At 36.4% G+C, this 11,817-nt stretch overlaps 2 protein-coding genes across 9 annotated transcripts in view; one reads left to right on the forward strand and one right to left on the reverse strand.

Moving 5' to 3' along the window:
- LOC107265322 (glutathione S-transferase) overlaps positions 1 to 6,738 on the reverse strand; it is a 22,735-nt gene extending 15,997 nt beyond the window's left edge. The window contains exon 1 of one of the 4 annotated variants that reach the window (XM_015734670.2): positions 6,158 to 6,738. The gene's annotated coding sequence lies outside the window, so the exon portion shown is untranslated. Of the gene's footprint in view, positions 1 to 5,553; positions 5,902 to 6,157 lie in introns of those variants that run through there. The other 3 variants (XM_015734668.2, XM_015734671.2, XM_015734669.2) reach the window with 3 other exon arrangements.
- The window catches only part of LOC107265320 (organic cation transporter protein), an 18,385-nt gene that overhangs the window by 3,329 nt on the left and 3,239 nt on the right, over positions 1 to 11,817 (forward strand). Inside the window, exons 1-3 of one of the 5 annotated variants that reach the window (XM_015734664.2) lie at positions 8,688 to 8,833; positions 9,818 to 10,076; positions 11,303 to 11,513. In XM_015734664.2, coding sequence (XP_015590150.1) covers positions 9,826 to 10,076; positions 11,303 to 11,513 — 462 coding nt within the window. In that variant the 5' untranslated portion in view covers positions 8,688 to 8,833; positions 9,818 to 9,825. Of the gene's footprint in view, positions 1 to 8,687; positions 9,008 to 9,506; positions 9,747 to 9,817; positions 10,077 to 11,302; positions 11,514 to 11,817 lie in introns of those variants that run through there. The other 4 variants (XM_015734661.2, XM_015734662.2, XM_015734666.2 and 1 more) reach the window with 4 other exon arrangements.

Here is an 11,817-nt window from a genome sequence, read left to right on the forward strand (position 1 = left end):
ATGCACTGTAACAAAGTAAACCGATAGTTCACGCTGTCACCAGCATCCCTTTTAGCACGGTCCACCACCCCCTGCATCTCCTACACGACTGTATATCTATATATATATATATATATATATATATATGCACTGTAACAAAGTAAACCGATAGTACAGACTGCTTTTTTTTTCTTATCAAAGCACACAGCACCCACTGACTTTTGAGTCGTTTACTCGGCCGAATTTCAAAGATAAAAAATTACCAAGCAGACAAATGGAAATATTATCAGTTTTAAATATTCCCGACACGTTTTACTATAGAAAATTGAAAAAGAAATGATAACAATAGAAAAGCTGCTATCGCGTCTACATAACTGGATTTGCCTCATGTAAATCCAATATCGTTTTTCCCGAATCCTGAAAAAATGAATTTTCCGAATACGAACGAAAAGTTACGAGTTCTCTGTAGAATTTCGGAAAACAACGAACCCACTATATGTTCATTAAGGAAATCCATGGGGAGCCTAAAATACTGTCTAGAAAACGGTCCAGTGGCTGCTTCGATGTTATTGAAGCAGTGACGTAATATCACTACTGTGAGATTATACGAAATAGAGTTTGGAATTAAATGTAAAATCACCATGTTACGAACTAGGTTATATAGATAGAGATTTGTCTAGATTATCCTTATGAGCTGACCGGATCCAGCTGCCGCTGCTGTACCCGGCAGAGTCTGTTGGATGAGATCATAAGATTGAGAGGAAGTGAGCGCGTGCTGGACCGTATTCTCGAGAGCTTATCTTCTTCCGTCATAAGAAAACACGGACGATCATTTGATAACTGAATTTAAAAATTTTCCTTCGTAATCTCAATTTTTCGTAATTAATTAATTAAAGGAACTGTTAAAAATTTTTTTTTTTTATTATTACGTAACGCATGTTTCAAATATACGCCTGTCTGGATTCTGTGGAAATTTTGTCGCGAGCCACGTAAGCAATGATCCTTGACGGATGATGAATTCTTCGAAGTGTTGCCAACCGCGACGGCCACCTTGACCTCCGTCATCATCCCCGAGGCGTGACACTTACGAAAACGGAAGTTCTATCAATCGTGGTTACAAGTAGGAGGGGGGGGGGGGGGATGGGTTTACATATACAGGGCGTTTCAACATCAACTTGAAGGTCTCACCGAGCGGTTAAGATTGTCGTGTGAAATAGGGTTCGTGAAAATGTTCTTCTTTGTCGGTGCACCCTGTAAGACGGAAGACAGAGAAAGAAAGAGGACAATAAAAGGAGACACAAAGTGACTGGCATACGTTGAATGGGCCTTGAAATTACCAGGTGGAAACCCGATAGGGGACGAAGCGTCGCAAGGCTGCTTCAATCTGGGGGGAATAACAAATTGCAAATTGTAATTTTACATGGACTAAGAAATTGGTAAAAATATATTTTACGTGAAAAATTAGGCTAGAAAATTTTATAAAAAAATCATGATATCCGATAGGGCAAAAATTTATGGGAACCTGTAATCCCAGAGTGTTGAAGGTCTTTTGTTTTTATTAAGCGACGCAATGGGCACAGTAGGGAAAAAATGAGAAAAATGAAAAAAAATTGGATAAAATAAGAAATACTCAACCTAAAGAAAAAGAGGCTATTTGCGCACCGTACAAACGTTGGACCAATCTTGAGCTTTCTTTTTCCACCCCATTTTTCTGGGGCCCCTTCAAAGCCGCCCCTGAACTGGCGATCACTGTAATAGCTACCAACCCTTCGACCGTATAGGTACGTAATACCCACGTCCTTCGTATATTTCACACACACTATCAACATAGTCCGATTTTTTCTTTTCCCAACGTCTCAAACCATCACCCACCTTTTTATTCGCAATTTTAACCTTTTTGGCATAATTAAAATTTTACAGACGGACCTAAAATGTTTCGAGACTTTCTCATTCATTATTACAATATTCCACGTCCGCTAGTCCACCGGGTTCTGTTTCACGTTGCTAGTACACCGGGTGGCTCAGGTGTTCAGATGGTGGATTTGAGCTGAATCACCCGGTATGCTAATCTGCGCAATAGCAGCCATCTACACAAAGCTTCTATTTAAGGGTATGAAATATTTTTCAAAAAATGTTCTGTTATCTCTTCACCCTTGACTGAACTACACAATCATTGAAAATCAACCAAAAGCGGTGCCAACCTTTAATGCCAAAGGTATTACTCTAAAGCGATTTGTCCTTCTGAAATGACGCGAGGTGAGATTCATAGAAACGATCCTTAGACTTGGTAGAAAAAATAAACATTGTTATACTTAATGCACGTGCTAACTGAACATGGACAAGAAATGGGATAAGTGCCGAGCGGCAGGAAACTGACCGTCTTGAAACTCCGTATTCCAGTTGGCTTTGCTTGTTCGAGCGGAGTTGGCTTGAATTGAATTAAAAAAGGGAGTAGAAAAAATTTAGAGCGAACGAGTTGAAAAATAAATTTGAACCAAGAATTAATTTTTTTAACGAGGCAAACTCTTGTAACAACGATAACAATAGCGATGGCAATATTCAAGGTAAAATTTATCATTACGATCTCGAAATGAATAACAACGTTGCCGTAAAACGAGAATAAGAATGAATCTGAATCCAGCGACCATGCGAAATCGTAATTTGATGTTTACCTGGATTTTTCATTAATGCGCGAATCCTCTCGATAGCCACGAGCCGTGATTCATCCATTCTTCGATTCGCGCTAACTAACCTTGATGCGACCCGATTGTTGAATTATTAATGACATCCAGTGTGAATACATTTGAATGCAACGAAGAAATATTGACGGGATGGGAAGTCCGTGAATCAGGATTATCAAGAATAAGCAGCAGTAAAGTTTAAAGAAAAATCACGAGCGGAAAAAACGGTTTGCGGTTTCAACTTACGTGGAGAAAAAAAAAATTGAGGAAATAAAAAAATTTTCTTACTGGATATGTATTTGTTTTTATCAATTGAAATAAATTTTTAATTAGTCCATTAGGATCGATATCGATACGATCGATGACATATCGATGTTCCTTGATCAAGGCCTAATTAAAATCTCAAGCTATAAGGAACTCTTCCAGGAATCCAAATTTCATGAAAAATAGAGAGGCGTCCTTGAAATATTTTTGTCCTTTTCCTTCGCGCCTGTTTTTCCCCGATCGATCTTTACTCACTGCGTATCAGGTTATCCACTTCGATGCTTTCATCTTCTAACGATCTTGCCAATGTTTCGCCGACTGCGTTTAAATCGAAAAACGGTTATATTAAAAGGAAAATTTCTCTGTTATAATTCGCCACCAAGAGGATTGGATTACGTAAATATCGTAGAGACCCATTTGACGTACGATTCAGTTTTCCCGTCTGTTTCCCATCGTCTGGCCGGTGACGTAATCAATTCCTCGCCAACGGGTAACGATCGCGCCTGTGCAAAGGAACGTAAAAAAGCAGAAAACAGAAGGAGAAAAGGGAGAAAAAACTGAATCGAGTAAAGGCATAACCAAGGAAAAGGAAATGTCGAATGGCTTCCACTACGCTAGACAGCAAAACAGTCACCGAAGCATTCACCGCACCCGGGAGGTGGTACAAACTCTATTAGCCTCAATGCCACTTGGTCTGCACAATTCACCAGAAACAATCATATCATTTCATATAACGTTTCCTCATAGTTATATCGAACATACTTACGTTATTTGTAGCTGGTGCAATTAAATAATTTGAGAGATAACCTCAATTTTTCTTTTACTTCCCTATTTTTCTTTTCTTTGACAGTACAATTTCGTGTAACTCAGGTTTCAGGGTTATTCTAATACACCTAACGTGCGTACTCTTGTTGGTGTAAATAATACAAATGGCCGACTGTTCGTGGTTGGCTGAACAAATTATGCATATCTTAAATTGTCTTTGTCCTGACTGATGCCAGATTTTCCGTATTTCTCTCATGTAAAGTTATACGTCATACATACGTCAAAGATTAAGCTTTCTATCAACAACGATATTCCAATGTCGAAAACGTTTGTCTGATAATGAAAGTTTATTTTTTTTATTGGCCAGTTATAAAAAATGAGTAATTCTTCAGAGAAAATTGTAATTTGAATTACGAGCCATTTTTCCATCATTGACTTTTATTTCCTTTGCAATGCATTTGTAGACATTGTCGGTCCACGTGGTCAATCTCGTTTTTTGACAGATCGAAAATAATGGGGCTTATGCCAAGTGACACGTGGCATTGTGTATAATTGTTGATACGCAGTATGCATGTGCATGAATTTTTACTGGAATATATTATTTTTTTTATATATTATTTTTATAATATAAAAAATATATTACATTCGTGGATCCGACTGTAGGTACATTTGTTGCTTGTGTATATTATTCGTTAATTATTTTTCTGATTTGCAATGTTCTTGCTATCAAGACAGGAGAATGCCAATCTTGGATAATAAAATGATAATTAGTTGCCTCGAAATTGATAAGCAATTTTTTCATTAAAAGAAAAGACTTTCGAGGAAATTTTTAACACTTTTAACCGTCATGGTGAAAGTAAGGTTATACTTGGTATGTAAAATTATCATGGTCAACGCTTCCATGACCTTGGAGAGATTTACGATTTTTCATGTATTTGTCCATAGATTTATTAACGAACTACAATTCAAAGTGTTGATTGGTAAACGATAGACCGCAACTAATTTCGATTGACCAAGGACTAGTTTCGGAGACCTTCGCACATGCTAGTAACTGTTATAGGGTAAATATGTATAATGCCGGATACGTATTGACGGACTTTGACAGTGACAGTGCAATTATTATGAATGTTTTTTGAAAAATAAAAGATAAGATCAAATATAACTTGATGCAATTATAACACGTTAAAAAAAGAAGAACTTCATCATCGGGCGAGACTATTATTCTCATTCCTAAAATAGAATTTGTCGCGTATTTGATAATTACTAAGCATAATTGTTTCACGTGAAGAATCGTAAAAAGAGATAAGAACTGTGTAGAGGTTTTGAATGGGAGCTGTTAAAAACTATAATCCCTATTCTTCCTTAAATTTCACTTTGACAATTAAGATAAGTAATTTTGTTGGAGTTAGTCACGAAACTTGCTCGTAAAACTCTGAACAAAAAATACTGGTATTTGCAATGGCAGAATCGTGTTTGTCGACAAGACGCCATGGAATTATATCATTACAGACAGTACAGATTTTTTATTACTGAATTATCACATCTCAGTCCTAATATCGTTTTGTCACGTGGAAGATGATGAAAACAATATAGCCCCAAAGCATTTTATTATATTTAGGAATTTCATTTAATTCCCTAAGACGTAGCACTACACGTAATGTTTACTCTGCGATAGACTGTTAACGAATGAAAAATAAGTGAATCAAATGAAAATTTTTACCAAGATTCCTGGAAATCATGAGAAATTTTTATCTTTTTGTCCCGAACACGGAATCGCGGATAATCATCGATAAATTCTCTAGTAAACGGTGAACGGAATTCCAAGGCCACTGTCAAGTGTAAACAATTGCAACATTAAACATACCGTTTGGATGTCCTACAGCCTGTAGAATATATTTTACAAGTAAACTGAAGTCATTGTCAGCTAATAAACGAATCTGATGACAGTAACCATTATACGTATATCATTTGTCAACCAGGAAAAGGCTGACTGTATCGCTCACGAAACTACCACTTCCTAAATAAAACACGGAATAGGAAATACCAAGCGAAATAGAAAATTATCGCGGTTTGCTCACTTCCACTAACACGGACTTCGGAATTTTACTTATTACTCGTATGAGTAAATCGAGTAATTTACTTCTGTAAACAAAGTAATACAAAAATACAACAAGGGAAGATCGGCTGTCAGTTCACGAAACGCACGGCGGCCATTACTCTCCGACGCGAGCGTCGGTATAGTCGAGCTAAAAATATCGAATCTCGTATAAATCGAGAAACAGCATTATGGCGATCCTCGAGAAAATCTTGATTATCGAAACAACTGAAGTGAAAGAGGGAATCATGAAAATCTATGTAAAAGGAAACTTAAAGTGTCGTATTAGATATCATTGTTGGAAATATGTATGCCCAAAAGCCAAAAGAACCTTATAACTATCAGGTAACCTTGCGTTACGCGATCCACTTACGTTTCACGATAAGTCCGCCAGTTCCTCTAATGCACTTGAACTTAGAAGTGGCTCGTAAAACCGTAAAATAAATTTGCACCGGTTCACCATTCTCTTGCTTATACGACCTCGTTTTCTTCAGCTCCTCGATTGTTCACACTATACATATATGCATTTGCTATAAGAGCTGTTAAGTGGTTTCTGTTACGTATTCGGAATGAGGAAAAAGTATATTTTCATGTTCACCACGTTAATTGTTAATATGGCCATTACTATTAGCTTCAAAAAATTATTTTATATAGTGTATCAACAAAAAATAATTCCGACAATATTTTCATAGTATTTTCACAATCACTTTTTGTCAATTACGATATTATACAGGTTTTCGTTATTAATTCGAAGATGCGGAAACCGTGAACAAGGTAATCGACCTCCTTTGATTCGATAATCATCAACGTGTTAAAACGTCTTGCTTCTTTTTTCCCATCGATTCTACAAAGTCGACCTGCCGCTACGATAATCAGTTCAGTTTCCTCACGCTGACAGAGTCTCACCAGCAATTCGGAGGAGGCAAGACGGAATACGCGATATCGGAAGTGCCTGATGAAAGATACTGAAGGAAAATGACGAAACAACGAATTCCTGACGCGCTACCCAACAGATCATTGATGTAAGTCGACACGCGGTGAGTTCCAGTTCTTGCTGCTCGTGACGTCAATAACCCGACTTTTGAATCGGGGAACGTCATATCTATAAACATATATGTATATGCATTTATATTACACTATGTTGCTACTGTGTAATGACGTCATAAGAAATACCCGTTTCCTCAGACATCATTGGAAGCAGTTAGAGTGTACCAGGTACTAAACTTAATTAGTAACCTTATATCTGCCATGATTAATTTCATTTTCCTGGTATACCTAATGGAATCAAATCCTATAGCCATAAGCTATGACTAAATAGTACAATACGTGTCCCTAGGACTGCATATAGGTATAATTGTACCTATGAAAAAGATTAAAAATTATTATAACCTAAAAACAGTATGGAAATTTCTCATGTCAACGAAAAAAATAAATAAAGGATGAGAATCACACTGCTAATTAATATCTAATGACATTCTCAGGAGATATGACGAATTAACATAATTCATCTTAATCGTCTGTTGCAATTGCCAATGAAATCCAAACAAAGGCTCGACCAGTTTTTATTAAATCTCTTAGATCTCAGTCCTAACCTGATTGGTGGACTGGCCGATCTCTTCTATAGGAACGAAGAACAGAAATCTTTTTCCTCGTGAAACACGCTAATTTTTCTCGTTTCGTATCATCAACCGGTTTTTGCACAGCCGACCGGTACAGTCCCTTCCACGTTAGTTGATCCGGTCTGGTGACCTTCTGAAAAAATTTATTTCATCTTTTTAACGTGCTCGGTCATAAAATCATATAAATTTTCATATATACATTTATTTATATATAAAAATTTTGTAATTAGTCGAATTCTGAAAAATGTACATTAAGTTCATGACTTTATGAAAGAGATTTTGACTGTCACGTTTTATGGATTTTCAGTCACGTTTGATAGTCGGTGGAAATGTGTGTGCAATTGTCACAAGGCAAAACTGTAAAAGTTACTTGAGTTCATAGAAACGTGTATTACATAAAAGTGCGTTTCCATCGAGCTGGCTGATCCTATTGGCGGAACAGTCTCCTATGAGAATGAACACCATGACACTCGAAATTTCATAATTTACGTAATTCAATATCAGACAAGATTTCATACTATCACGTATTGTGTACAGGGATAAAAATTTATCTGAAGATCCAGACATTTTGTAATAATGATAACAAAGATAAAGAAACTGTTTATACAATTTTTTATAACAAAAATGTCTTCGGCATACATGATTCAGACTAAGCACTTGTCTCTGGGACAAAAGTGCATTTATACAGAACAAAAAAAAAATTGTATCGCAACCACAATGACCTGGTCCAATCAGCTGTAATCGCGATTGTACAATGTCTTGGAGTCTCTTCGAGGGATCCACTGTGGTTTTCATTGAGCGATAAATGCAAATGTACATTGTGGTAAACGACGGGAATGACTGTGACTTGTTTCTCGCACGTAATATCTGCTACTGGACCACCTTGAGTGTTAGGGAATTAAATGATGTTTTTTAATACCGATAAATAATAAAACAATTACAGCTATTACAATTGCATCCAATTGAAACCTATAGCAGTACGTGTAAATGAGTGTGGAAACTGTAAATAAAAAATTATGACAAAATTCATTAATAATTTTATCTCTATGACGTATATGTATAGGATCCGTCTCATAAGTTGTTGTTGTTCTTGTTGCCGCGCATGCGCATTGAATTACAGGCTCGTTGGATTTCTCGTGAGGCTTCTCTGTCGTAAAATCACAAAATCCCCTGATGCGTTCTCCAGTGACGTCACGGGCGACGATCCGCGTCGTCGACTCGTCTAACCAATCGCCACGTTCATGCAACTGGGTGGGGAATTGGGTTCTTCAAGAAACCGTATAAAGCGCCATCAAACGCTACAACGAGAGAACAGTCAACGCGCCCCCTTTCGTGAGATCATGTAGGACGTGGATGAAAAATCACACGATCACAATTCACACGATCTTCAGTTTCGTTCGAGTGAACGACATCGATACGTGATCTTTGATGTAATTTTGTTTTAACAAGCTTTTAAATCGGTGCGTTTAATTTATTCCAATTGGTCGTGGCGATAGGATCGATAAGTTTAATAACGGTGCATGGTGATTAAGTGACGAGTGGAGAGATTACCTAGTTAACGTATATATGTATATATATGTATTTTTTGAAGAAAAGTTATAGGTGTGAGTTCAGTGAAAATTTTTATAATTTTTCTTATCATTAATCGATCGCGTTTTTCAATTTTTTTTTCAGGGGTTGTTTGCTCGTTATTGTTTTATTAACGATTTTGATTATTGATTGATAAATAAACCAATGAGTATCGATAATTTTTAGCTTTATTTTCTTTTCTTATTAACTAGATGTCGCACGTTGCTATTACATAGACGATAATTGATAGATATATTGAAATTTATACTGAAATCACGTGCATCAGTCGTTATCCGGATTGTTATTAAAAGATTGCTTTGTTTCTGTCATCACCGTACAGACACCTGAGTGGAAATTAAAATTTGTATCTTAAAAAAATAATTAATTCTTGTGTTTATATGAAATTCAGTTAACGTAAATGATCGATATATTTTGTAGAATAATTAAAACTGAACTTTCTCCCCCAAATAAAATAGTCGAAAAGTGAAAAACGTATCCGACTCCTAGCATCCATTCTGACTGTAAAAACCTACGACTGTCAAGTAGTATGTGTTAGTCGATAACTTGAAGTTAATGAAATTGATAGCACGTGGCAATAGTTTGACAATAGTTAGTTTAAACGATGCAATTGCTGCTGTTAATTATAATACATGAACCAGCAAGGCCATTAGACGGTTCTCAGAATCTATTTGTATTGCTTTAGGCCGAATCTGTTTCGAATATATAAAATTTCACTTGCTGAACCATATAAGGCTGTCAATTAGTATTTACACTGTACGTATAATAGATATCGAGCAATGGAAACAAATTTTAAATATTGTCTTTGTTTGGCTCTTTTTTTTCAGAAAACAAAATGACAGTAGCCATAGATTCTACAAAAGCCGAAGCTGGCGAGGGTCGGCGAAAAATCGAAAATTTTGACGACATTCTTCCCTATATCGGTGAAGCAGGTCGTTATCAATGGTTCCTCTTTTTCATACTCTTACCATTCACCTTTGTTTACGCTTTCCTTTATTTCACCCAATTCTTCCTTACCCTCACGCCTAATCAGTATTGGTGCACCGTACCTGAATTGGATTTGTGGAATCTCACCGATTATGAAAAGTAAGTAAAAATATTGAAATTTAAAAAAAAAACGATTTTTTGGATAACCTCAAAATATACAGAAAATACCTACTAGAATTTTTCTGGGTATATTAAGACAGTGAGTTGTCAGTTTTGCAAAAAAAATCTTAACATAGATATATGTGATATAAAAGTCACTTGGATATTTCATTGTTTTCATTTTTCATTGTCACTTAACTCCAGGTCTTTTTCTGCATTTGATTCGTCACGATCACGTATCGGAAATAATCGTGAGTACAGGGTCACGATTTTCATGTTAGGAAAAGGAAAGACAAAAAAGGCAAAAAATTTTAACCAATCACGAGCAACCGTCGATTCTTCGTAAACGTAACATTTTTTTTAGATACGATTACCACGCGCACTTCTCCCTTTTTGGTTGATTCGATGTTTACGCAAGTTTTGACAATTTTAATATTTGCAAAATTTTCTGGGATTTTGACTTTTCACAAAATAAGTATACCTATTGTTCGTTGATTTCCTTACTGAAAGTTTTCTCACTCGATCATCTTTTCTCAAGATTATTTTTACGGTCCAGTCCACATTCTCTGTCACTGGAGAATCTCTTGAAGCTGCCTGTACCCCAGACCCCTGATAATGCAACACTCCATAACCTGTTCTTCCAAGAATTCACGACGAGTCATCGTTGGGAATTTTACGTTCAATGACTGTTGACAGTCCTGCACGTTACTGACCATTCTTTTACATGTTGATGTATATATATATACATACATACATATAATGGGTTCACGAGTTCAACGTGATTAATGCGCAGCATCGCTTACAGACGGGTAAAAAATATTTGATCTTTCCGTGAAAAAAATCATCGTTTGACAAACAAAACTTAGCTTATAGATGTGCGAACTTTCACAATAGACGAATAATTCCGGAACTTGCCGAATAGTTCCGATTATTTCCGAGCGAAGCTTTAAAATTGTTCACCAAAATCCCACGAACGAAAGAAAAATCAGATACGCGTTTGACGTATTATTTGTGACAATAAAAAAAAAATGTTGACCAAGTCAATTCCACATTTTGAATTTCGAGAAAGTCCGAGTGGCATCCACATGAAACTTTCCTGCTCTGTTGATTTTCCTTGTGTGTGTCAATTAACACGTAAAAATCTGAATTTACCCATCGTGAATAATGACGCATATGATACGAGACGATGCTAATGAATAAATGATAATTCGCTGTATTCCTTTCAGAATTGCCATTTCTGTTCCTCTGGCCAATGAGGAAGAATTGAAAATGGAGGGCGCCACCGCATTGTCCAGGTGTCAAGTGTACGCTGTCAATTATACGGAAATTCTAGCCAGTGGACGTAGGGAGGCTGATCCCAATTGGCCAACAAAACCTTGCGAGAACGGATGGTCCTTCAACTGGACAACAGTTCCCTATGCCTCCATAGCTGCTGAGGTAACGAGCAATAAGAATTTAATGGACAATAGATGAAATCGACTGTACGTGAATTATTTGCTGTTAAAATTTCATCAAGGCTCGCTTCGGTTATTTCCCAGTCTGATGTTCCGGGTTTATTCACTTAATGGAGCTCAATAGGAAGTGACATTGAACTAGAGTGTACGATTGTTTCTTCTATACTTTTTTTTTTTACTTCTGGGATAACAATAGAATTTTTTAACATGTACACGATCACGTTTGTCTTTTTTCTTGAGTTAGATTTTTTTTTTTTTTTTTTTTTTTTTTTTTTTTGGGGGTTTTT

Source organism: Cephus cinctus, unplaced genomic scaffold (genome assembly GCF_000341935.2).
Source record: "Cephus cinctus unplaced genomic scaffold, Ccin1 Ccin1_scaffold0215, whole genome shotgun sequence".
NCBI classification, from domain to species: domain Eukaryota; kingdom Metazoa; phylum Arthropoda; class Insecta; order Hymenoptera; family Cephidae; genus Cephus; species Cephus cinctus.